The sequence below is a fragment of the Protopterus annectens genome, chromosome 2.part1, assembly GCF_019279795.1.
Source record: "Protopterus annectens isolate FY-2018-M chromosome 2.part1, PAN1.0, whole genome shotgun sequence".
NCBI lineage: Eukaryota > Metazoa > Chordata > Ceratodontiformes > Protopteridae > Protopterus > Protopterus annectens.
In genome coordinates this window covers 1147575170-1147602167 of record NC_056729.1, presented here as the reverse complement: position 1 = coordinate 1147602167, position 26998 = coordinate 1147575170, and the positions used below count along the sequence as shown (strand labels likewise).

The 26998-nt window shown below is 39.5% G+C and overlaps 1 protein-coding gene across 1 annotated transcript in view; it reads left to right on the top strand.

The window, feature by feature from the left end:
* The window catches only part of SCARA3 (scavenger receptor class A member 3), a 737344-nt gene that overhangs the window by 639003 nt on the left and 71343 nt on the right, over nucleotides 1-26998 (top strand). Inside the window, exon 5 of the mRNA XM_044062682.1 lies at nucleotides 12632-13669. Within this exon, the coding sequence (XP_043918617.1) occupies nucleotides 12632-13669 (1038 nt within the window). The remainder of the gene's footprint in view (nucleotides 1-12631; nucleotides 13670-26998) is intronic.

Sequence of the window (26998 nt, the reverse complement as noted above, 5' to 3'; positions counted from 1 at the left end):
ATGGATCCCATGGAGCAGAAGAAACGTTTAAGTTTTTGTTCCTTTTTTTCCAAAAGCAAACTTCACATTACTTAAGACCGAGGTGGAACGTTTCAAAGCCCCCATGCTAAAGGATAATGTTTCCCAAGCTGCAAAATCCTTTACTAATGCACTCAACGGGCACCTACAAGAATGCATGAATCATGCTATCCCAAGCAAAACTAAGACTCACTCCTCCAAGAAAAGGAAACCAGTCTGATGAACCCCTGCCATAAACAAGCTATATAATAGAAGGAGGAAACTAGTACAGAAAAGAGTAAAATCCCAAGAAGGAAAGACATTCCTGATCAGTATCAGCAAGAAACTACGATCCCTCATAAAATCATCCAAGGCTAGCTTCGAAAAAAAAATTGCCAAGGACTCGAAGGATAACCACAAGGCATTCTTTAGCTATGTCAAGAATCTAAGTGGCAATTCTCAGATCTGCTCGGAGTTAGTGCAGAATGGCAAAAAATACACTGAACACACAACGGCCAGCAAATGATGTCCCAAAAGAATTTATTAGACAAATCACATAGGATAAAGATATCCCAAGCTCCAAACCGGTTTTGGTTATCCCTTCTTCAGTGGAGCATATAGATTAAACAGAGAGCCACAAAAAACACATGATACTATAAATAGTATCTATTAGTCCAAGACTAACCAATCAGAGTATTGTATTATGGTCTCATAAGACCTTAAGCACCAAAAGGTTACATATATGCATTCAAAAATGAAAAGAATTAAATAAAAATAGAAACAACATAGAAAAAACATTGATCAAAATTAAAACACCTGCACATAATATTGGATAAATGACATGTAATACTACCTAATATTAATATAAATGTGTGCGTCTAGACACTCATTGATCAGCAAAATGCCATGAATGTATGGATAGGTTAAAGATGATCATTGATACCAGGGGGAAATAATGCACCCAAATGTATTATCCAGTATTTCTCCTTTCGTGTCAAAATGTTCTCCCATCCTAGTTGGTGGCTTCTATCGCCCACAACCCGATCAATGATAGTGAACCTAAATTTGGCCGTAGGATGTTTGATTGTATGTTGGTAAAGGGCATTGGTTGCTTTCTTATTTCTAATGTTACTTCTGTGTTCCCCAATCCTGATTTTTAGTGGACGAGAAGTTTTCCCTACATAAAAAGCGGAGCATTGACAGGTGGCAAGATATATGACCCAACTCATGGAACAATTCCCAAAAAACTTTAAATCATATACCTTACTGGTATTGGCACTGCTAAAAGATTTTGTTTTATTAATTTCACTGCATGACATACAATGTCCGCAAGGAAAAGTGCCAATCAATTCCTTACCTGTCATTGTTAATTGTTTGTACCTGGCACCTCCACTACCATGATGTTTATAATGTGAGAAAATGGAACCAAGAGTTTTACCCCTTCTATAAGAAAACTGACAATGTGTCCCAAGATGTTGTCTGAGAACCTCATTGGCCATCAAAATATTCCAATTTCTTTCCACAATTCCTCTAATTATCTGATTGTTTCTGCCATAAGTGGTGACCAATCTTAGGACCATATCACCTTTGTTGTTCTTCTGACGGTCCTGATATTCAAGAAGCTGGTCCCTAGTTAAATTGTCAGACCCATGTTTAGCAGATCTAATATCAAACTCCGAATAGCCTCTATCAAGGAATCTATTCACAAGATCAAAACTGGCTAGCTCATAATCCTCCTTACTGGAATTAATTCTTTTGATACGGCAGAACTGAGATTTAGGGATGTTCCGGACAGTGTGGCGGGGGTGCATACTTGAGGCATGTAGCAATGTATTGTACTCAGGATATTTCCTATATATTTTAGTGCCTAGTGTATTATCAGGCTTTCTATAAACATTGACATCTAAAAATTCAATGGTAGTCATGTTGCTATTAACTGTGAATTCAATGCCCCAAATGTTACTGTTCAGATAATCAACAAATTCTTTAAGATATTCCGTATCTGCCCGCCACACCATCCAACAATCATCAAGATATCTACGCCAGATATCTATTTCTACAATGTAAATGTTATGAGATGTATCATATATAAGATATTCCTCCAAGTAAGCCATAAAGAGGTCTGCATATATAGGGGCAAATGATGCCCCCATTGCAGTGCCTTGTAACTGCCAATAGCATTCACCTTGGAAAAATAATATGTTTTTGTTCAAAACATGTTCACACATACAAATCAAAAGTGTGTTAAATCAAGGAGGATATAAATTAGATTTTTCAAGCCAAAACTGAAGTGCTTGAAGACCAGCCCAATGTGGGATACTGGTGTATAATGATTTTACATCTAATGTACAGAGCAGCCAGTCAGATTCAATCTCAGTTTCAGCTATAATTTGTAAAAATTGTGTAGTGTCCTTGATTCTAGCTCTCACATGGACCAACAATGGTTTCAAATGTTCTGTCAAAAAAGCTGAAAGTGGTTCAGTAAGTGAACCGTGACCAGACACTATAGGTCGACCAGGTGGGGAGGTCAAAGATTTGTGTATTTTAGGAAGTAAATATAATATCTGTTTATTTGGATCTTTAACCGTCAGATGTTTGACAGTAGTAGTAGATAAAATGCCATTCTCTACTGCACTACCCAAGAAATTATCAATCTCTTTTTTAAAGGTAGGAGTGGGATCAATATCCATTTTCATATAGCATTTTTTATCTGATAGTTGTCGTAATCCTTCCTGTGTATAATAATCCATATCCAAAACCACAACCGCCCCACCTTTGTCTGCCTTCAAAATTGCTATATCATTGTTGTTTTTCAATTCTTCAAGCGCCTGCCTTTCAGTTCCATGAACATTATCTTTAAGAATGTTGAAACCATATGGTGGAAAATGAAGGTCCCTGAGTACAGCCTGTTGAAAAGCTGTAACATGCATATTAGCCGGAGGTTGAAATGTAGATTTTAAAAATCTGAACTCAGTAGATCTTTGAGCAGTATTATTAACATTTTCAGAAAAAAATATCTTTAAGTTCAAACTGCGACAGAAATCCAAAATATCATTGGCTGTTTGGTATTGATCACAAAAGAAACCAGGTACAAACCCTAAGCCTTTATTTAGTATTGCTTCTTGTTCCAGAGTGAGCTCAACCTTAGACAAATTAAGGACATTATGAAATACAGTGTCATCTATTTTAGAAATGCTTGAACTATTCCATCCATTGATTCCAAATCTGGACCTATTATGGTGTTTCCTCCCCCCGCGTCGTTTCTTCTTACCCCGAAAGGGGTAGGTATATTACTTCTTTTTTTATAGGGTGAGTGATCAGAAGTAATACCCTCACTGTCAGTGGGAGAAGACTCATCCCCCGAGGTACTGGTATATGTATGTTCTTTATTTTTCAGAATGGGTCTGGGTCATTTTCTTGATCTGGCACCGCCCCTACCCGTAGTCGTGTCCTTAAATCTGACTGACTTTTGTAATTCAAAAGGGCGTCCCATAGCATAATCATTGACGTCCCGATTGAACTTTTTAATTTTCCTTTCTTTCGTCAGTTTATCATACTGGGTCAGTTCCTTAGATAAATTAGCTACCAAGGTACTGTAGTTACTATTGGATTCAAATTGTTTGCAAATAATGCTAAGATCTTGGATCTCCGCAATGTTTGAATCTATTGTCCTTTCATAATATTCTGACAATATTTGCACAAACCTCATAGATCCTTCTTGAGCTGCCTCAAACCACTCTTTGGTCAACCTCTCTTCAGATCTGCTGACCATTGGTTTTAACTTGATTCTAAGACCCCTAGGGACCAATTTTTTATATGAATAGGCCTTAAAAAGCCGTAAGTGCCAAATGTTAGCTCTTAGCCCTTTAAGGGCTTTCTCTAGGTTGAAAAAAGCAGATTGGCATCCATTGCTTAAAGAGGCAGCTTGTTGATCATTGATATAGTTGCTTGAGATAGATTCCAGTCCAAACACCTGGATATCCTCCCTATCAGCACACATACCCTGTAAAATATTGTTGAGATTCATATTGCCACCATGAACCGACCCAGTATGACAAAATAAAGGTGGTCCGATGCCAGAACCAAGTAAAGGCACTAAAATATATAGGAAATATCCTGAGTACAATACATTGCTACATGCCTCAAGTATGCACCCCTGCCACACTGTCCGGAACATCCCTAAATCTCAGTTCTGCCGTATCAAAAGAATTAATTCCAGTAAGGAGGATTATGAGCTAGCCAGTTTTGATCTTGTGAATAGATTCCTTGATAGAGGCTATTCGGAGTTTGATATTAGATCTGCTAAACATGGGTCTGACAATTTAACTAGGGACCAGCTTCTTGAATATCAGGACCGTCAGAAGAACAACAAAGGTGATATGGTCCTAAGATTGGTCACCACTTATGGCAGAAACAATCAGATAATTAGAGGAATTGTGGAAAGAAATTGGAATATTTTGATGGCCAATGAGGTTCTCAGACAACATCTTGGGACACATTGTCAGTTTTCTTATAGAAGGGGTAAAACTCTTGGTTCCATTTTCTCACATTATAAACATCATGGTAGTGGAGGTGCCAGGTACAAACAATTAACAATGACGGGTAAGGAATTGATTGGCACTTTTCCTTGCGGACATTGTATGTCATGCAGTGAAATTAATAAAACAAAATCTTTTAGCAGTGCCAATACCAGTAAGGTATATGATTTAAAGTTGTTTGGGAATTGTTCCATGAGTTGGGTCATATATCTTGCCACCTGTCAATGCTCCGCTTTTTATGTAGGGAAAACTTCTCGTCCACTAAAAATCAGGATTGGGGAACACAGAAGTAACATTAGAAATAAGAAAGCAACCAATGCCCTTTACCAACATACAATCAAACATCCTACGGCCAAATTTAGGTTCACTATCATTGATCGGGTTGTGGGATAGAAGCCACCAACTAGGATGGGAGAACATTTTGACACGAAAGGAGAAATACTGGATAATACATTTGGGTGCATTATTTCCCCCTGGTATCAATGATCATCTTTAACCTATCCATACATTCATGGCATTTTGCTGATCAATGAGTGTCTAGACGCACACATTTATATTAATATTAGGTAGTATTACATGTCATTTATCCAATATTATGTGCAGGTTTTTTAATTTTGATCAATGTTTTTTCTATGTTGTTTCTATTTTTATTTAATTCTTTTCATTTTTGAATGCATATATGTAACCTTTTGGTGCTTAAGGTCTTATGAGACCATAATACAATACTCTGATTGGTTAGTCTTGGATTAATAGATACTATTTATAGTATCATGTGTTTTTTGTGGCTCTCTGTTTAATCTATATGCTCCACTGAAGAAGGGATAACCGAAACCGGTTTGGAGCTTGGGATATCTTTATCCTATGTGATTTTGTCTAATAAATTCTTTTGGGACATCATTTGCTGGCCGTTGTGTGTTTGGATAGTTTGGTTGGCCGAGCAAAGCTCTACGTGAGAGGTTTGGTGTGGTCGTAAAAAATACACTGAACCAACCGATATCGCCAACATCCTGGCAGACAGGTTATGGTGCAAATTTCACTCCCCTCTCACCCCCAAAAGGGCCCATAACCATACCAGAAGAATGTAGTACTCCTGAAATCACAGACTCTCAGGTTAAAACAGCCCTCTCCAAAGCCAAAAACACTGCATCAATGGGATCAGACAGTATCTCAGGCTGCGTCCTACATGAGCTCAAAGATGAACTAACCCCTCACCTAAACACACTATTCAAACTCAGCCTCTCCACAGGCTATGTGCCCATAGAGTAGTGCACAGCAATGATTATTCCACTCCACAAAGGTGAAGCTACAACAGACCCCAGGAACTATCGCCTTATAAGCCTGACTAGCTTGGTCTGCAAGGCTATGGAGCGCATCATCATAGATCACATTAAGAGAGACATTGGGAACCTCCAAACACTGGACCTTACCCAGTTCAGTTTTGTTAAGGGCAGATCATGCCTCCTAAACCTGGTGGACTTCTTTGAGACAGTTACCAAGCTACAGACGAGGGAAAGGTGGTCCACACAGCATACGTAGACCTCGCAAAGGCCTTCGACACCATTCCCCATTCTGGTATTAAAGACAAGCTCACCAGCCTGAACATAAACTCCTGTGTAATGAGATGGGTTGCCAACTGGCTCACAGACAGAACCCACATGGTAAGAGTTGCGGGAGCTAGGTCTGACTCTAAACTGGTTACAAGTGGCATTCCCCAGGGCTCAGTCCTAAGACCCCTCCTGTTCGGCATAACTACATTTAGTTCTCAGAGGTACAGGCAAGCACAGGAGGTCTATGGCTGACCAAGTTTGCAGACGACTGCAAACTAGGGGCTATAATTGACACTCCGGCTGGCACAAACATCCTCCAAAAGGGTTTCACTGAGACAGATACCTGGTGTCAAAACCATGGCCTCAAGCTAAATGCCAAAAAGTGCATAGTCATCCTCTTTGGAAAAAACAAAGTACTCACAAACTACCACATAGGTGGTAGCCCCCTAAATGTGGAAGATGTAATAAGGGATCTGGGGACCCAAGTAGATAGTAATCACATTGCCTAAGTGGTTAGAAAATCCTTCTATGTGGCTCACCTAATAACAAAAGGGTTCACATCCAGATCAAAAGAGGTCATTGTGCCCATCTACTCATCACTCATCAGACCCATTACAGAGTACAATTCCCCATTTGGGATGTACCTTACAAGACACCTACAACAGCTGGAAAGACCACAAAAGTACCTCACCAAGCAGATCACTGGCTTCAAACAGATGCCCTATGCAGCTCGACTGAAGAAACTCCAGCTGTACTCAGATGCATACCGCCTACTCAGAGGTGATCTATGCCTGACATACAAGGCCATGTCCAACCCAGAATTTATGAACATGCTCCAACTAAAGAAAAACACATCCCCTCAAGCCACATGCTCTACTGATCTAAACCTCACCACAAAAATAAATAGGACATGCTGGAGGGATAATTCCTGTCCTAGAGACTTCCCATGCTCTGGAACAAGATTCCAATCTACATTAGGCAGAGCTCCTCGGTAACACTCTTCAAGAGAAACCTTGATGAGTGGATGGGAAACAGAAAATTTATCCTGGGGATCACTTCAATGGCTCTGCTGGACAGAGGCACAGGGAGCTAATCTAAGGGGGTGGCGAAAGCCAACACATTCCAGCTATGCTTATAAATGCCTTCGGGCAGATAGCCTATTACCTACCTATGAACCTATAAACCTATAAATGTCCCATCTAAAAAACTGAGAAGCCTCATACCCAGGATGACAGTCAAGAACCATTGTAGGAACTTCTTCCCCAACTAAAAATGGACGCACTCCCCTAAGCCCCTCAGAAAAAATCAATTGTGTTTCCCCCTGAACATCTTAGATTGACGCCTGCAAAACCTTTTTGGATGTACTGCCAGGTGGATCCTCACCAGCCTCCAACACAGTTGCTCCAGAGAAATCCAGCAACACAGTCGGGCAAGCCTCTGGGTTTGTAACAACCTTGGGAGAAACACCTGGCAGAGGCTGAACAGCAGAAGATTCTGTTCATATCTTTTTCACCTTCTTCTTCCCTAACAGCTGACCCTCAGGGCCAGAGGTTCCTTCCAGTGTATCTTTAGTGAGAAGCTTAAGAAAATGAAACAATGAAAGGAAAGAAAGTCTACTGTGAAGGGATTTAGGGATGAACACCTGACAAACTGAACAAGACAACTCATGAGAAGCTCCTAGACAAAAAAGACACATTGTGGCAGTTTTTATGGGGAATCTGTCTCCCACACTGGCATTTACCCTTCTTGGGTGACATTAACCCCCAAAAAACCAAAATGGGGCACTTATTTGCAACTGCAAAGAAGTCAGCAACAGGCATATGTAGTCACTGGAGAACAAAAATGTGTTCACCTGGCAGAAAAGGGATGCAGAAAAACAGACCGATGGTGAAAAGATGCATTCGGACTGCCAGCAAAGAAGTTCTGAAGAAAAAGAAGGAGAAGTGTTAGTGGCCAAAGCAGGTCTGAGGCTGGGGGTTCACTGGTGATAGCAGCCCTCCCATGCAGGTCCATTGGGCTGCTAGTCTGGATGGTCTGAGGGAACCTTGTTGGCTAGGCTTATGTAGGCCCTTGGGTCGATAGCCTAGTCCCTACCTATGAACCTATGGATAGGGAATGGCAGGAGGAAAATTGATGGTCCACAGATGGTCACTACACAGGCTTTACATTTGCCTGTATAAAATCTCCCTCTGGTCAGCTTTTTCCTGAGCAAGTGGACATGTGTCACTGATAGGGAATGAATTGGCTGAGATCCATGCAAGGGAGCTGATGATCAGTAGGGTGGGAAGATAAAAAGCATATAAAAACCTCTACCACAACCAAATTTACTCACAAAGCAACGTACTGGCAAAATCCTAACGTCAAGGTTTCAGCTTTTGAACATCTGTTAGGTAAAGCAACTGTGAGTCTGCCAAACGTCTCCCACCCAATATTTAATCTAATAAACTCAAGATTGCATTGTTTACTAGAAATGCACTTTAGATTTAGGTTCTACTCAACAGAAGCTCTTGGCAGAATTATTGCTCTTTTACCCTTAATTTATATTACTAATACTTATCATAGCATGTTGACTTATTTTTGCTGCAATGAGGTAAAAATCACAACTGGATTCAATTCCATCTGTTCAATACCAAACCAGGAGCTTATGAATATCCCACATCCAAATGGGGATTCTCCCAAAGGATGACTACATAAAAACAAGGAGACCAGTTATCCTCCCACTAAGAAGCCTATTTCCAAAATCAATGCTGTGAGAAAAGATAAGGCTAACAGTACTGATACTTTGTAATGGCAGTGATGGATAACACAGCACTTCATCAATTTTTGCACAGCTGTTAGAAGATGTTGTCAGCAGTGTAAATTGTCAATTGCTTTTGTAACATTCTGACAGTTTTCTCCCCTTTGGCAGTGTAGGATGCTGCTTCTACAGCTCTTTCCTACCACTGAATGTGCTTATTACTGATATTGTGTTTCATTGTTAGTCTGCAGTGATATAGTTGATCAGAAACATTTCCTGTGCATATTTTTTTTTGTATAAATAAAACAAACATAATACATTCTATGCAAAATGTTGTACAGACAGTTGCAGGTAACTATTCTGAAGAACAGCAGACCTCTTGTAACAATGTCATTTAGTATACTGGACTTACACTAGTTCCAGCATTCTCCATTACAGCACTTTTTAATGAGTATTAAGATGATATTCCAAATCTAAAGAGCCAATTTCCATTGCCATGGTTCAGCCATCATATTCAATCATGTACCTGTCTGCCATATGACTAAAACTGCTCCTGAGACCAGCCTTACAGGTGATGAAGCCACATGATAGCTCCATGCATTTTTTTTTCAGGCTGAGTCCAGCTGGCCTTCACTGGCCAAAGATATGTCAGGTTCTCATAGGTTTATACCACCCTCATGCCTGGATCCAGAGCTGTGTATGAGTATCACTTTTCTAGGTAAGATTATCTTATCTTTGAACAAATCATACAGTCAATGTTTTCATCATTTTTTGACAGACCCCCTCCCTTAGACCAGTTGCCAGTTGTGACCCTACCTGACCCATGATTTTTCAGATGCTGTAGCTTTAAGAATTACAGGGGTATGGAAACCCCTCTACCTGTATAAAGTTGCATCTTCAAGATGCATTTTGTCTACCAACTGTCCTTTAAGACTATGCACACTTTTTTGGAATTGTAGCACACTTTTTTGTCATTGTAAAGAAAGTTTGAGCTTTTTTCATTCCAAAAATGATATGCTGTTTGAAATGCAATGCAGCTCCCTAGGTCTCATGAAATAAAACTCATATTGTAAGATATTTTTGAACATAAGTTTAACTGTGCAACCTGATTTTTCAGCATTTACCATTATGCTATACCCTGTAGCTAGGAACATGACAATATTATGCCATAAATGATATTTTCTGCAAATGATTGAGTAGCAGTCATGATGACATTTAATTTCTGTCTAACTACAAAATATAGGAGTACAGACCTAAAACGGGAGAGCACTGACATCTACTGCAAATAGATATATGACACCTGAAAAGTTGTAAACTAAGCCATTCGGCAGCAATGAATGCAAAGTTTTATATGTACATTTGTCTTGCCTAATATCCACATAACAACTTTAGACAGTAAAAAATATTTTGTGCTACCACCTGTAAAAGTCTTGTGGAATTTCAAATCACTTTTTCATTTAATATCTCCTCTTCTACCTTTGCCATCCAGTGATGACCCATTGACTGTTGGGCTCAATTGTTCATGCCCTTCTTGGTGGAACATCCCTGAGAATGTCACACTACAGGATGAGGTTTCCTGTGATTCTCTGCCCAGTGCCACATACTACCTTCCTTTGGAAAGCAGCATGAAAGAACAATGTCTTACAGACAATACCTCACAGACAGACAGTGCTAACTACAAGAGTTCTTGCAGCAACCAATAGGCTGTCATCTAATGTAATACCCTAAACATTAGGGAAATCTATTTAGAAACTTAAATCAGTTATTGTATAGAAAGGAAATCAGTCCAGCAACCAAAATCTGTGGCCACACACACACACACAAACACATAACTAGGTTAGGTCTAAGATACCCAGACCACTAGTAAAGCAGAGTTTCCTGACACTGCAGACAGGACCTCTCCTTGCCCTCAGGACTTTTTAAGTTTAAAATGATGACACTGAGATGGGAGGTTGGTAAATGGTTAAGGTGCTTACCTTACAGACACAAGGTGCAGGGTTTGATTCTTACATGGGATAATTGGCTAGGTTTAAAATGGCCCACAAGGGCAGTTATCCTAGTACTAACCCATGAGAAGAAACAGTTAGTGCAAATATATATATATATATATATATATATATATATATATATATAATTCTACTTTATATCATTCATTTCCCATAATGTTGACTCGCTTAACAGCGAGATGACATCGAAAGTTTAAAAGAGCAAACTCTCAGAATGGTGAATTTGCTTCTGGGAAACTAACCACTTGGCTACCACTGACAATAAAAAAAAAAAAAAAAAACTAAACAATTAAACCCACCAAATATTCCAATTCCAAGATCATACTACAGTGGAGAAAAAGACAAAAGTCGTCAGTGGTGGCCAAGTGGTTATTTTTCCCAGAGGCACTGTTCTGGGAGTTCACTCTTTTGAACCTTCGATGTTGTCGTCGCAGTTGAGTCAAGCTTTGGAAATAATTTCAAGAGAATTATAAGACACTGACCTGGTGTAGATATGGATGCTAAAAGAAAATATTGGAAAAGATTTTTATTTCTACAAATCACTATTTTAGCAATGAATAAGCACAACAACAAGGACTGAAGATAAGATGTTACCGTTTTTAGTAAACATAATATTGTACCCATTTCCAGTTTTTAAAATGTGGTCATCTGCAATGCAAGAAATTTATTCTGAGCTTATTGTGTTTGAGATAGAAAATAAGTCAAGAGAATTTGTTAAAGTTGCCTGGGATAGCTGCAGTTAATGGCTCTGGTTTTGAAGTCTTAACAATTCCAAGATGAAATCATCATGCCAGCTGAATGTGTGCCCCTTAAAGAGCCAAGTCAGGCTTTGACATCTATTATGTGCCTAGCTTAATCCATCTGAATAAAGAATTAAACTGAGTCATGTGCTTTGTACAGCAGTAGACATAGTTTTGTTTAATTGTGGGATGGCTTTAGAAAAAATTCTGCTTGGTGTTTTGACAAACTGATATATGAAATCACTGTGAATCAGGATTTGGAAATTGCTCTGTATAGATGAATTTAACTAGACTACAAACAAGAATAATTATTTTATTAGACATTTGCTAAGTCAACAAAGGTTTGGTGGTTTGATATAGAGATTATACCACAAGTCCCTTGTGAGGCCAAATTATCAATATTAAATTAGTTGCAGTAAAAAATGTAAATGCAAGACAATGTAGCATAAAAGTTAATTATGAAATATCAAGTAAGGTGTAAGACCTTTCATCATCTGAAGCATTTTTTTTAATTCTTATTGTCCTTTTGAATGGCAGACTGTTAAATCTTGACTGCACCTCCTCTGTACTATGATAGACTGTATGTGCTATCATGCAAAATCAGGTATTCTGGTTTCATTTTAGTACTTTAAGCAGAATGGAATTAGACTTTAGTTTGGATCAAATTTCTGTGATATAATCCTGTATGGAGAATTAAAGAATAAAATTGTCTTACCATTTATTATTCCAATATTAAAATCTACCTAGTTCAAGAAATCATATCTGAGAAGAGTAAAATCAGGGTGTTATCAGCAGAGCTATGCTGTACTGAACTATATACAAAAATAAATATATAAACATAGATAGATTCTGATAAAAGCATAATAAAAATTGAAGACATGTCATGTGATCAGATATAAGCTGGGAAGTATTTTCTAACATTTGAGAAAAGACTTCCTAGGATTAATGTCTTAGTAACTAAATATTTTAATTAACAAAATCACCAGTACTTATTTGGGCAGAACTTTATTGTAGTTACACAATAATGTTAGTTTGTTTTTAATACATATATTTTTCTATTTTATAGATACAAACTCAAGTTGTGCCTTCTGTGACAAATTTGCTCATCTTAATCAAGAAATACAAAAAATACAAAATGAATTTCAGGCACTTCAGAAAATGATTTTGCTACAAGAACAGTCACTGGACCATACCACAGAACTCTACCAACGTCTTAAATCTTGGCAAAGTGAAATAAGAAGTGGCACTGACGACTGTTTATCATCCATCAGGTGGTTAAACCAAACACTTGATTCATTTTTCCAGCAGGCCAATGAAAAGCACTTAATAATAGAAGAGGCAGAGGCATCAGTAAAGACACTGACTGAGAATAAATATGATATTCAAAGTGCAATACAGGCATTAAATTATACCAGTCATCACACATCTGAATGGATTGATGTCCTTCGTAGGAAGACAGATGAAGAAACACTGGTTCTGCAAAAAATGGTGACAGACTGGCAGAATTACACAAGGCTTCTTGGGGCTTTAAGAGTTTCTTCTGGCAAAGCAAATGAAGTTATTCGAAATATTCAAAGCAGTACTGCCAGCACAATGCAAATGACCCAACAAAATGCAGAAGTTATGCATGATTTAGTGCTGCAGGTTATGGATTTGCAAATGCATTTGGATAATATATCATCTTCAATGGATGAACATGAGGAAAATATGCAGGACTTCCAGTACCACGTAGACTATCAAGATAACAGAACATCAGAAAAGTTTGAAACACTTGATGGTCAAATGACATCCATTGAAAATGAAGTCCATACAATATTTATAAACATCAATGCTACCGACAACCATGTTCACAGCATGCTGAAATACATTTATGATGTAAGGACATCCTGTGTTTCTGGCCTACAAATGCATGGAGAAGACCTTTATTATCTTAACAGGACCATACTCCAAATACAACAAACAACTGATGTCCTAAGAGAACAGTATAGTATAATGAATATTAGGCTTGACTTTGATGTAAGGAATCTCTCCATGATAATGGAAGAAATGAAGCTTATCGATACACGGCATTCAGATGCAATCAAAAACTTTACTATTTTAAAAGGTAAGACGCAAGATAAAATAGTAAAACAGTACTGTCTTTTAAGTCATATTTTATAACATTTTGAAATGGACACTATATATTCAGCTAAAAATTGTACATGCAGAATGTTTTTTGTAACTTTGATTAGTTTCCTAGGCTGCCAACCCAATGTCACAAATTGATGATTTTCAGCCTTTGTGTCAGTGTCCTGAAGGTAATCTGCAGTAGAAGTCATAGATACAGCTTGGAATGAAGATTTCATTCATCATCCATTGACTTGTAATTGTCAGGAGAATAAACAGACAGTTTTATTTTGCCTTTCAACACAGCTGATAGAGGCTGACAGGCTTATATCAAGCACACAGTGAAAGCAATGTGTGGTTGTAGAAGGAAATTTTCTCATGGAAGTATATGAACACAAACATATTTTAGTCACTGTGTATGATGCACCAAGACAGGGGGAAAACATTATAAGCAGGACATAAAAAAGTTAATTCCTGTTTTATGTGAGTAGTAGGTGTTTTTCTATCCAATACTTGCCATTAAAAAGAACAGCTAGTCTAATCATGCAACGGCCAAAGCCCCAGAGCTCAAAGTCAGCAGAGAGAGAACAGAAATTTCAAAAAGTAAGCTTCAGTCCTAGATTGTCTAATATACTTTCTAAAAGCTAAATAAAAGCACAGGCTAGGCTTTTTGATTACCACTGCTGTCCTCCATGAAAGTCAAAATGCTTGTGGATATGTTCCAAGAACACTGAGTTGTATTATTGGCCCACAACTGTGGTGGTGGTGCTGCGGTAGCATTGTCACCTCACAGTAAGACATTGTCCTGTTCAATTCGCAGCTAAAGCGTCTTCTGTGTGGAGACATGCGTGAATGGGCATACCTTCGTTGAAGGTAGTGCGTCAGGGCTGGCAACTCGGTATGTAAAAATCTACTGCCAATCATTAGCGGACCAGAGTTCCACTGTGATGACCCCTAAGCCTAACCGGGAAAAGCCGAAAGATACAACAACAACAACATGTTTGACAGCACAGGCAGTGGAGGATGCATGTGCCTATGTCTGGGGGGAGGGTTCGAGATCTGCCTACAGCCAAGGAAGAATAACTGGTGGAGACCAGAGTGTGTCTACTTGACTGAATTACTGATTTGCTGTGCACTAGGAGGATCTCAGCTGGGATGAAACTGATAGGGATTCCCTCCCAGTTAATATCCTTGACCTATACATTTAATGTCTACTTTTTAACTCTCACCTCTCATCAGTGAAAATGGGTTGTAGCTGTTTTGGAAATCAAAGGATATGAAGTTGTTCTCTTCCTGGAGAGGGAAGACCCATCTATAGATTTATAGCAGGAGATGGCTACTCCCCCAGGTCATTCAGATTGTATAGGTTCATAGGTTTATAGGTAGGTACTAGGCTATCGGCCCAAGGGCCTATGCAAGCCTAGCCAACAAGGTTCCCTGGCTTACGCCACCCAAGAAAGTTATTTTCCTGTGCCACTGACGAGCAGAGATACAGAGGTGATCCCCGGGGTCTATTTCCTATTTCCCATCCACTCAACAAGATTTTTCTTGAAGAGTGCTAATGAAGAACTTTGCTTGACATAGATGGGTAGCCTGTTCCAGAGTATGGGAAGTCTCTGGGATAGGAATCTATCCCTCCAGCATGTCCTGTTTATTGTGGTGACAAGGTTTAGGTCCCTAGAGCGTGTAGCTCGGAGGGATTGGGATTTCTGTAGGTGTAGCATGTCCAACAGCTCTGGGTTTGACATAGCTTTATATGTTAGGCAGAGATCACCTCTGAGTAGGTGATATGCTACGGAGTAAAGCTGGAGTTTTTTGAGGCAGTCAGTGTAGGGCATTTGTCTGAGTCCAGTAATCCTCTTTGTGAGGTACTTCTGTGGACTTTCCAGCTGCTGCAGATGTCTTGTGAGGTACATTCCAAAAGGGGCGTTGTACTCTATAATGGGTCTAATGAGTGATGAGTAGAGGGTAACGATGACCTCTTTTTTCCTGGATGAGAACTCTTTTATGATGAGGTGTGCCACGTAGAAGGACTTCCTGACTACTGTGGCGATGTGACTATCAAAGGAGAGACTACTGTCCACCTGGGCCCCAAGGTCTCCTATCATGCATTCGGTGTTAAGTAGATTGCTGCCTATGTGGTAGTTCATGGGTCCAGAGTTTTTACCAAAGGGGATGACACTGCTCTTTTTGGCATTGAGCTTGAGGCCATGGCTCTGACACCAGGCATCTGTCTCAGAGAGGCCCTTCTGTAGGATGTTCACATCATTTGGGGACCTGACTATGGCTCCTAGTTTGCAGTCATCTGCGAACTTCATTAGCCAGAGGCCTTCTATGTTAGCCTGTACTTCAGAGAAGTAGATACCAAACAGGAGCAGTCCCAGGACGGAACCCTGTGGTACTCCACTTGTCACTGTTTTGAGGTTAGATTTGGAGTCTGCAACTTTTACAGTGTGGGTTCTGTCAGTGAGCCAGTTAGCAACCCATCTTGTGACGTAGGGATTTATGCCTAGTTTATTGAGTTTAGCTATAATTCCAGAATGGGGGATGGTGTTGAAAGCCTTGGCGAGGTCAAGATAGGCTGTGTGAACCACTTTACCCTCATATACGGCTTTGGTGACTGCCTCAAAGAAGTCGATCTGATTCAGGAGGCATGATCTGCCTTTCACAAACCCGAACTGGGTGGGATCCAGAGTTTGGAGGTTACCAATGTCTTTGTTTATGAGTTCCATGGCTTTGCAGACCAGGCTCATCAGGCTAATAGGTCTATAGTTCCCGGGATCAGTGGTGGCTCTCCCTTTGTGGAGTGGGATAACTGTTGCTGTGCGCCATTCAGTGGGCACAAAGCCTGATGCGAGGCTATTATTGAACATGGTGCTTAAGTGGGGAGCCAGTTCATTCTGAAGTTCGTGTAAAACGCAGCCTGGGATGTGAAAGTGAAACCTGATCATCTTAGGGAAAAAAAAGGCACTGTGGCTGTTTTATCCCTGGAGAGGGAGTACCTGCCTGCAGGGTTAAGCTGGATTCAGCCAGGGACCCTTTCTTTAAAAGATGAATTCTGATGAGAGGAAGAGATGGGTCTAGAGAGACTACAACATACATCAGTAGTGAGTGTAATATAGCAGAGCCATGGATGGACAGACAAACTGCTTTTATTAAAGTATTTGTATAAGCTGTATTTAACATAATATATAAACTGTAGCACAGTAGCATACTACAAATATTTGAAGAAGTATGGAATTGTAGGAGTTACATCTTCTCGATATGATGGATGCCACTGCCTTACCAATAGTGATTCAGCCAAACAATACATATAGCAGTTTAACAGAATTCACAGACAGGAAGTACTTTCTTTTTTTAGCAACAGTTTAAGTTCTGAGAATCTTAGGGTTCTATTTGGTACATGCCACTGGATGAGATTTCACAGCTGGAGAGTTTTAAGTGGATGGTGAGGTATTTTGTGTGCTGTGAGTAGCTGTGAGAGGGTAATGTTTTGAATAAGTTCAAGCCAGTTAAGGGTACTGAACTCCTTGTTGTGGTGGGGGTTGTTTGGGAGGCTGCAGGCAAATTTGCTAATTTTGTTGTATGTGCTTTCTAGTTTATGTTTGGTGGACAAGTTGAAATTTGTGAATACTGCTGAGGCATATAAGAGGGTAGGAAAGATCACTTAGCAGGTGCTTTGCTCTGTAAAGAGAGCCTAGATTGTATGGTGTCTGTTTGACTACAGTGCCAATGTGCAGATCAAACTTTAAGTTGTTATCAATGATAACTCCTAGTAATTTTATGTTGGTGACATTTTCAATGTATGTGTTGTTTAAGGAGATAATATTAAGGTCAGTGTGGTTATTATTTATGTTTTGGGGAAGGAATATGATTAGTTTGCTTTTGGAGGTCTAAGAGCAACTGAGATTAATTTAGCTGGTTTTCATTAGAGGTGAAAGCTTCCTGTGTGATGGTTTCTAAGGCAGGAAGATTTGGGGCTGAGCGAACTAAATCTGAGTTGTCAGCATATTGTATTATGGTGGTGAGCTTTGATTACTTGTGCATGCAATTAATAAAGATATTGAAAAGTACTGCCCAAGTATAAAAGACTCATGATTGGAAGGAAGATGGAGTGGGAGTCCTTCCATTTTGCATACTGGGTGCAATTGTTTAAGTAGCTGGTGAACCGGCTAGTTGAGGGAGCTGTGAGGCCTGTAAAATTTAGCCTTTGGAGGAGCAGTTAATGTGAGACCATATCAAAGGCTTTTGACAAGACAAGGAAAAGGGTGGAGACAAAATTGTCTTATATTTTACTTTGATTAATGGCATCTAGGAAATGTAGTAGGGCAGTTTTGGTGCTGCAGTGAGGTTGAAAGCTGTATTTGGTAGGAGAAAGTAATTGGTAATCATGTAGAAAGGCTAGGAGTTGCTGATGCATGCATTTTTCAAGTACTTTGGAGAGGGGAGGAAGGTTGCCATAAGGCAATAGATTGATAGTTTTTGTGGATGTGCCATGTTTATGTAATGGTATTATGAAGGAAACTTTCTATATGGCTGGGAAGTAGTGTTCCATAAGGGATGTATTAACAGGATAAATACAGGATAGCAAATGTTGTCAGCCGCTATACTGAGCTATTTGGATGGCAGGTTGTCAGGAGCCATGTCCCCAGTCCATTTACCTATGTGGTCTTTCCTAATGATAGTGTAATCGGGAGGAATAATATTGCAGTTTACATTATGCACAATGAGCAATGAGCTGGTACATTTCACAGCAGAAATATTTAGAAACATTAGTGCATAGTATTAAGCAAATAGCATAAGGATTGGGGTCATTTGGAGATGCCAGTGCTGAGGTCACTCTATGAGAAAAGCAATGCAGTATGCAAGGTATGTAAATGACTGAGTAATGTCATGCAAATGACAGCCAACATGCAAGTGAGCATCACTGAGTATACAAATGACAAAAGGCAGCATGGTAGGGCAATTCAGAGACATAAAGTCTGAGCCATGCATCATGGCACATTTTCTTTCAGAATGCCAGGATACTTTGGTGTACAGAAGTTAGACTTGTGTTGATATTTTAACAATAGCAGCTGAACAACAGGTCTTAGTAGCTGTTTTCACAGCCATTTGCCATGACATTGTATGTTGTCTTCCTCTGCACAGCAAATGGATCCACCTCAACCTAACATACCATTTGTTCCAGAGAAGTTAGTAGCTATGTACCGCCCACACTTGGAATTGGGAGACATGTGTAGACTGCCCATTCCTGTGGGCATAAAGGTATGTGGAGCATTAACCATCCTTGTTACAGGGATGTTTCAGCATCCAATTGAGGACATGCTGGGAACTTTGTAGGCTCAGCCACACAGACCTCATACTGATCTTTGACATGATGCTGCAACATGTGCAGGAGCATATATGGTTTTGATGGATAGTAGAGGAGAGAACCACCACAATGTAGGTATTTTACAATATTAGCCATTTCCCAAAGGCCCAGCCATTGATTGTACACACTTTGCCTTCAATGCCCCACCTTCTACTCATGTGTCCAATACATCAACCAGAAGAATTTTCATTCCATCAGCCACTATATGGCTCTCAATCCATGGGGTACCATGTACAATGTGTCTATGTAAACACTTGGATAGTTCACATGATTTCCATGTCTGGCACATTTGCAACCTCTACCAAAGTTTCATGGATGAATAGAGTCACCTGTCGGGTAGTACATTTACACATTGCTGGGTATATAGGCCAGTAAATACAGTTCTACATCCAACAGGTCAAATGTCACATGCAATGACAACATCTGTTGTGTGCTGCAGTTGATGCTTGGTATATGTTGGAACCATAGACATTAATTCCCATCTAAAAACACTAAACCATGGATAAGATAGCTCACAATATGCACATTTGAAGATATGAAGCATTGTTAAATGTACATTTATACTCCTAAAGAGATGGTTCTGGTATTTGGATCCCTCTGGCAGTGCACTGCAGTATGCACCTGACACTTTTATAGTCAAATATGTTTGCTGTGTACCATGTTAAATAATATGGTAATATGCAAACAGACACAACAACAAGCGAATATCACAGTGCAACCTGAGAGACCTGTTGTGTCATCCTAGACGTAGTTGAACACAGAAATATCAGAGAAAAATACTGCAATGATACATCATGCAAGGCAGAGGCAGATACAATAAATACATTGTGGCACTGACAATGAGGTGGTTTCTGCTCCACCAGCTATGGAACATGACACTGACAACAAACAAAATGGATGCACACATTATCATACTTAGACTTTGCAAAACAGTGTCTTGACTGGTCACACTGCATATCAGATATTACCTAACATACACAGGTTATAGGATGGGCAGGGCACAGTCATCATCATCATTATCATCATTTGTACAGGCGGTGTAGGCATATTGACTGATAGGTGACAGCAAAGCTGTTCTGTTGTGCAGAAAAAATATCTTCTGACCAGGACCAAGTATCATAACAGGGCAGGTGACTCACTTTCTCAACCTCTGTTGCTAAGCACCCAAACTCCATCCCATCCACCCTAAACCAAGACATTGGCACATGTTTCAAACCCAACCTAAAATAAGACCTAAAACAGCTTCTAACTTCCTCATGGCTATGCTCATTATGCAATCCTGACTAAATCCATCTTTTTTCTGTTTCTCTTTCATTGCCAATCTATCTATTAATCACCCTAACTCTTTCACCTTTCTTATCCCTGCTTCTTTCTCTTTCATCCATACTACTTCTCCTCCAACTAACCTAAATCCTTAATCCTCTCCTATTAATACCTCCTCATTACCTGTGTGTATATTACCCAATCGAAAGTTTAAGTTAGCAAATACCTAAACATCAAACTGGTAATATCGAAAAATTAAAACAGCAAACGGCCAATTTAATGTAGGGAATTAATTCCTTTGGCCGCAAAAAAAAAAAATTAAACCAAAATGTGCCCCCCCCACCTCCTAACTAAATATACCAACTCCGACATCACTCTACAGTGGGCAAAGGGGCAAAATCCACATAACGGTCAAGAGAATTCTTTCCGTGTGGTAAATCAGCCATACACGTTTTTATTTTTTTGCTTTTGCTATTACCAGATCGATATTTAGGTATTCGCTAACCTAAACGTTCGATCAGGTAATAGGAACCCTCCTTACCTTACTTCATAATTTTACTTGTATATTGTTATTTCAACATTTCCAATGTCAGAACTTTTTTTACTTATATTTTTCTTGATTAGTTAAGCTTATACCCTTCCTCCTTCTCCTCCATTTTCTGTTTCTGGTCTAGTGACATTCTTCCTCATTAATGTCAATATACATATATTGAACCTATGTGCATTATCATTGCTCCTTGTATCTCCAGCAATTTCATGTTAACATGTTTTTGACTTGTATAAAATAACTGTCATGACAGGAGGTAATGCCATCCATGCCAGGGAGAAGTAGGGCAGTGGATGTATGACTTGTGCCAGCACATCTGGCTGGAAATTTGTAAATAATTCTATGTCATTAGTATATCAAACTGATCTGTACAGATGCTTGTGCTGAAGATATATTTGTGAGCTTTGCTTGTGTTAATTGTGTTAAAATGTATCAACAATACACCCTGCTAAAATGAAAAGAAATGTACATGTATTATGGTATCTGAATGAAATGTGTATGTTTTAACAGAAGACACTGACACAGCAATGGTTAACCAGCTGGCTTATTTTAAGAAAAATAAGGGAAATGTAAGTGAGCTGTTAAGTCATTGAATGTCACATCACATTGCTGAGTAGGCCCAGAGACAGTAGGTCTGGGAGCAGCCATTAACTGTTAGCATAAAGAAGCGGGAAGTGTTGTAAATGTTTCTGGCTCTTAGGCATTGCCATAAAAGTTCTAAATGTGTATTGTAGCAGTCTGATAAAGACCTGTCTCAAACTTAAAAAGGAGATATTGTGGGAACCTAGACTCACGTGAACAGATGAGGTCATTCTGCAAGTCATCCTGGATATTATATTTTACAGACAATAATCTCAGAGTATAGAGTATTCTGTATAGGAGCCTGACTAGAAATACTGTTCACATATTTCATCTTGCCTTGCCCAAATAAATTACTAGGGAACAGTAAAATTCTCCTAGATTCAGTCAGGAATATAGTGAAGCTTAGTTTAGATATTATTTTCTGTCTGTCCATCAGTGTTGTTTCCAATATTTTCTGTGTCTTGAACTCTGTGGTTTACTGTAAATATATATTCAATATGTTCATGTTCTTTTATTATTTATTATTTTTTATTTGTATTTATTTTATTTTTATTTTACATTTGTTGACTGGGCTAGTCCAGCTGGATATATGTCCACTTTCAGCAGAGGCCCGGGGAGAAAAGCTCCTCAAAAACACAGTAAAATTTATATAAAATAACAATATTCAACAGATACAGGTACAATACATATTTAAGCAATTTTATAGATGATAGATTTTACAGATGTGGGTACATTAAATATATAAGCAAATATTTTCACTTCAAAACATGTCTGCTTACAGAATCATATTACTTATAACATTTGTTAGTCATAAGGAGGTATTGATGAAGACATTTTAATAATATATAAGGCCCATTTTCTTTATGGTTTTCAATAGGCAATTAGTATATACAGTTGATGTGACGGGTGTCTTTGTGAAAAAAATGTGTAGTTAGTCTGGGTTCACACAGGGACATAACCAATGGGATTTAAGGTAGGTTTTCAGCTTGCTTTTAAATTGTGTTAGTGAGGAAAGGGAGGTCAGGTCACTGGGGAGAGGGTTCCAGGTTTTACCCACTGTATTAGAGAACAAAGAGTAGCCAGCCATATTGTTGGTTTTACCTATTTGTACTAATATTTTATTAGATGAGTGTAGGGTCTTAAGGTTGTTGTAGGGGGTGATAAGGTTGGTAAGAATTGGAGTATTGGTAGGCTGATACAGGACTTTGTAGGCAACTGTTAATTGTTTAAATAGAAGTAAATTTGGCAACTCTAGCCATCCTAGTTGTTCATAATTAGCACAGTGATGGGTTCTGAATGTAGAGCCTGTTGCAAATCTGGCAATATTATTGTAGGAGACAGCCAGCTTGTTCAAGTTGTTTTTTGAGAGGTTAGTATATATAGGGGAGGCGTAGAGGAGGGTGGAGATTAAGTGGGTCTGGGTAATAGTAGCCCTTGCTAGTGGGGTGAGAAAGGATTTGATTCTATAAAGGGAGCCTAGTTTTTTGTTGACTGTTTTTATGGTACTGTTAATGTGAGTATCAAGGTTAAGGTTATTATCCGTTAGTACCCCTAGTAGTTTTGTAGTTGAGTCAGGGGATATGATGGTACCATTGTTTGATGTAACAGTAAAGTAAAGTGGGGAGGCCCTACGGGTGGGAGTAAATAGTAGGAGTTTGTTTTTTTGGGGTTCAAGATGAGGCAATGGTGTAGTAACCATTTCTCTACTGTGGTAAACACATTTTGGGTGAGGGACTGAAGGTCTGATGGAGTGGTGGCTGAGCATATTAATGTGGAGTCATCTGCATATTGTATTGAGATAGCTTGAGGAATTGCAGAATGTAGGTCATTGATAAAAATAGAAAATAGAAGAGGTCCTAATATAGAGCCTTGGGGGACACCGAGCGCAATGGGGAGATGGGGAGAAAAGTTGTTCTCCCACAGAACAGCCTGTTGCCTATTGTTTAAGTAGGATTGAAACCATTGTATAGCCAGTGCATCTAGTGATAGGTTTTTGAGTATGTTTATGAGAAGTTGATGGTTAACCATATTGAAGGCTTTAGAGAAATCAATAAAGAGGGCTGAGGATAGAGTGTTGTTATTGTGATTTTTGTTAATACAGTCAGAGAAGGATAAAAGGGCAGTTGTAGTACTGTGAAATGGCCTGAAGCCATGTTGGCAGTTAGCTAATAAGTTGTTATCTATTAGGTGGTTTAACAGTTTGCCTGTGAATGTATTTCTCCATGACTTTTGCCAGTGGAGATAGTATAGCAATAGATCTATAGTTGGATAATTCCCTGGAGTTTCCAACTTTATGCAGGGGGATAATATGTGAGATCTTCCAAATAGATGGGATAGTTCCCTCAGAGATAGTTCTGTTAATCAGGATGGAGATGGGGTAGGCTATGGCTTTTGCAGCTTTTTGCAGATATTCTGCAGGTAGGAAATCAGCTGCGGGGGTGGTAGGTTTGAGTTTCAGAATAAGGGTACAGATAAGGGATGTAGGGACAGGTTTGAGATGAAATGAGGGAGGTAAGCAAGCAGTAGAGGAAGTCAGAGATGAGCTGTCAGGAGTTAGTTGATTGGCAAGAGACTGAATGGTCTCAGTAAAGAATGTGTTAAAGGTATTGGCAATTTGCTTTGGACTATCATGATCAGAACCTAATGGGGTGGGTGTGACAGAATGACCTGGGTGTAAAAGTGTGTTAATCCCTGCCCAGAACTTTTGTGGTTTGTTTTGCTGGGTTTGTTGGAGTTGAGAGACTCCCCATACTCTGGAATAGACTGCCCATACATGTCAAGCAGAGCGCCTCATTGGCCCTCTTCAAAAGGAAGCTTAATGATTGGATGGGAGATAGGAAATTCACCTCAGGGATCATGCCAGTCTCCCTGCTAGACAGGGGTCCAGAGAAGTAAATATTGTGGGAAGAAATATCCAGGAATTGTTATGGCTAGGCTTGTATAGGCCCTAGGGCCGACAGCCTAGTACCAACCTATGAATGTAACAATTTCTTTTGTCTAACAGAATGGCTTTTTTTGTATCATTTCTTAGCTGCCTAAATTTTAAATGATCCTCTGGGCTTTTAGTAGTAAGCCACTTGGCCCAGACTTTATTTCTGAAGAGCATTTTTTGTTTGGTTGTTTTTGAGAGTCAGGGGGCAGGTTTATTCCTAGTTCTAATGGTCCTTTTTGGTGCATGGTAGTCTAGAATACCTAAGAATTTAGTATTAAAGTAGATTACAGATTCCTCTAGATGTAAGTTTTTGAGGGGTGACCAATCGCATGCTTTAAGTTCAGTTTGGAAGATGTCAGGGTTAAAACTGTTATTGCTCCTTATTGTCCTATAGGTGATTGGGCTAGGGATGTAAGTCTTAAATCTGATTATGAAGGTGAGTGCATGATCACTTATATCCTCAGGGAGAGTCCTTACTTTGTAAGTTTGGTGCTGTCTATTTATCAGAATCCAGTCAAGGGTGCTTTCCTTGTTATTGAGTTTATCGGTCCTTGTGGGGAAGCTAATAGTTTGAGTGAAACCATGTAGGTTAATATGAGTAGAAGGCTGTTCAGTAGTACAGCTTCTCTAGTTGATATTAAAGTCACCGAGTACTATTGTTTTTTGGGGATAGTTGGTGGAAAGCCAATTTAGGATATTTTCTAGGGTGTTAGAGTTATTCCCTGGGGGAAGGTAGACAGCAATAATATAGATGGATTTACAATTATTGAGTTGAATCTTGGAGATAAGGATTTCTGCATTACTAGTTAGAGGGGGTTTAGAGTCAATATAGGTAATCTGTAATCCAGATTTGTGTAGTATAGCTACTCCACCTTCCTTCTTAGCTTTTTGATCTAGTCTCAAGTTGCTGTACCCTGGTGGTATAACTTCATTGTCTTGTATAGATGGCTTGAGCCATGTTTCAGTGAGACACAGGATATGAAATGAATGCACATCCATGAGAGCATGTAGGTGGGCAGCCTTATTATTTATGCTCCTGATGTTAAGATGGGCTATCAATAGTGAGCTGGGAGGTCTGGTAAGGAATCGAGTACTAATGGGGGTTGTGTTATGGGTCTCTATGGTCTTGATAGAATTTGGCCCTGAATTGGGATGTATATCTCCATCTATTAAGGATTGGAGTTTAATTCTAAGTGTAAGTTGTAGAGATTTACATATTAGGAACTGAAATTTCCTAGCTTTTGGCCTGTAGTATCTGATGTGAGTCAGTCTGTAATATTTTGCCGGTAGGTAGGCTATTGTGCAGGGTGTGTTTGAATGTCTTTGAGAGAGTGCTAATGGAGTCAAGGTTTGCTTTGTGGGGTAACAAAGGTTTATGTAGTGGAGTAAAATGTAAATAGATAAGATATAGAAAGAATATGTATGAGGGAAGATAGAAGTAGGATCTTCAGGTGTGGAGAGGTTGATATGAATGACATTGTGGCAGAGTTATATATAGGGTAAAGATAAAGGGTACGTTAGGTGGTTTACTGAGATGAGACTTGGAAATGTTGGTTCTAAGCACTTTAAGGACTGGGCTCTATGATTGGTAGTTAGTATAGGGGTGTGGTTAGGGTGTATAAATGTAGGAGCACTAGGGCGGGTGGAAATTGGGGGCAGGGTTATGGGAGCGGAGTTAGCCCGCAGGGCAAATGGAGCAGGATAGACCCAATGAAGGAAGAGGACCCCAAGAACAATCAGTGAAGAGCCGACTGCTGAGGTAAGGTGGAGATGGGTGTGGAGGTGAGTGAGTTATAGTGAAACTAGAGGAGTGAACAGGACTGGGATAACAACAAGTAAAAGAAAATCAAGGTGCCTGATAAATATATTTCAAAACAGTGGGATAGATGTACAAGGCAAATACTAGGAGAAGGATGCCATCTAGTGGAAAAGGATAAACTGCAAGTAGCTTTACAAGAGTGTTGTCAGATCTAGAAGTAAAGGAGGGTAAACAGGAGTTAGCTACAGAGACTACACATGGGTAGTATGTTAAGGTTTAGGAGAAAAGAAGATTAGAGTAAGGCTGCTGGCTGTCCTGGCTGTCCAGGCTAGGGAAGCTAGTGAGGATTATTGAATATATTTAACATGTTTATTGTGGCTGGTTCTTGTAAAAAGTATCTAACCTTTGAGAGTACTTATATTTATTTGGTGACATTGTGTGGGCCACCCCAGAAGGCCTAGCCATTTTGGTGAACTACTATTTGTATTAGTATTACTATTGCACAGTATAATTGGACACCCTTTGTTAAGGGCCTTAGAGTAGCTGATTGTGAAGTGGCAGAAGTGGTAACTACCTTATAGTCTGGCCAGAAGGGGGCATAACTAGTAGACCTGTGCCAGCCTTTCCCAAGTGTGTGTGTGTGTGTGTGTGTGTGTGTGTGTGTGTGTGTGTGTGTGTGTGTGTGCGTGTGTGCGTGTGCGTGTGTGTGTGTGTGTGCGTGTGTGTGTGTGTGTGTGTGTGTGTGTGTGTGAAAATGAAATATTTCAATGTGTATGGGAGCACTGAATTTCCAGTTAGGGTGCTAGAGGACTTGGCTTGGACACTCAGCTGAGAACCTAACCCTACAGCTGTACCAGTGGGAAGTCTTATTGG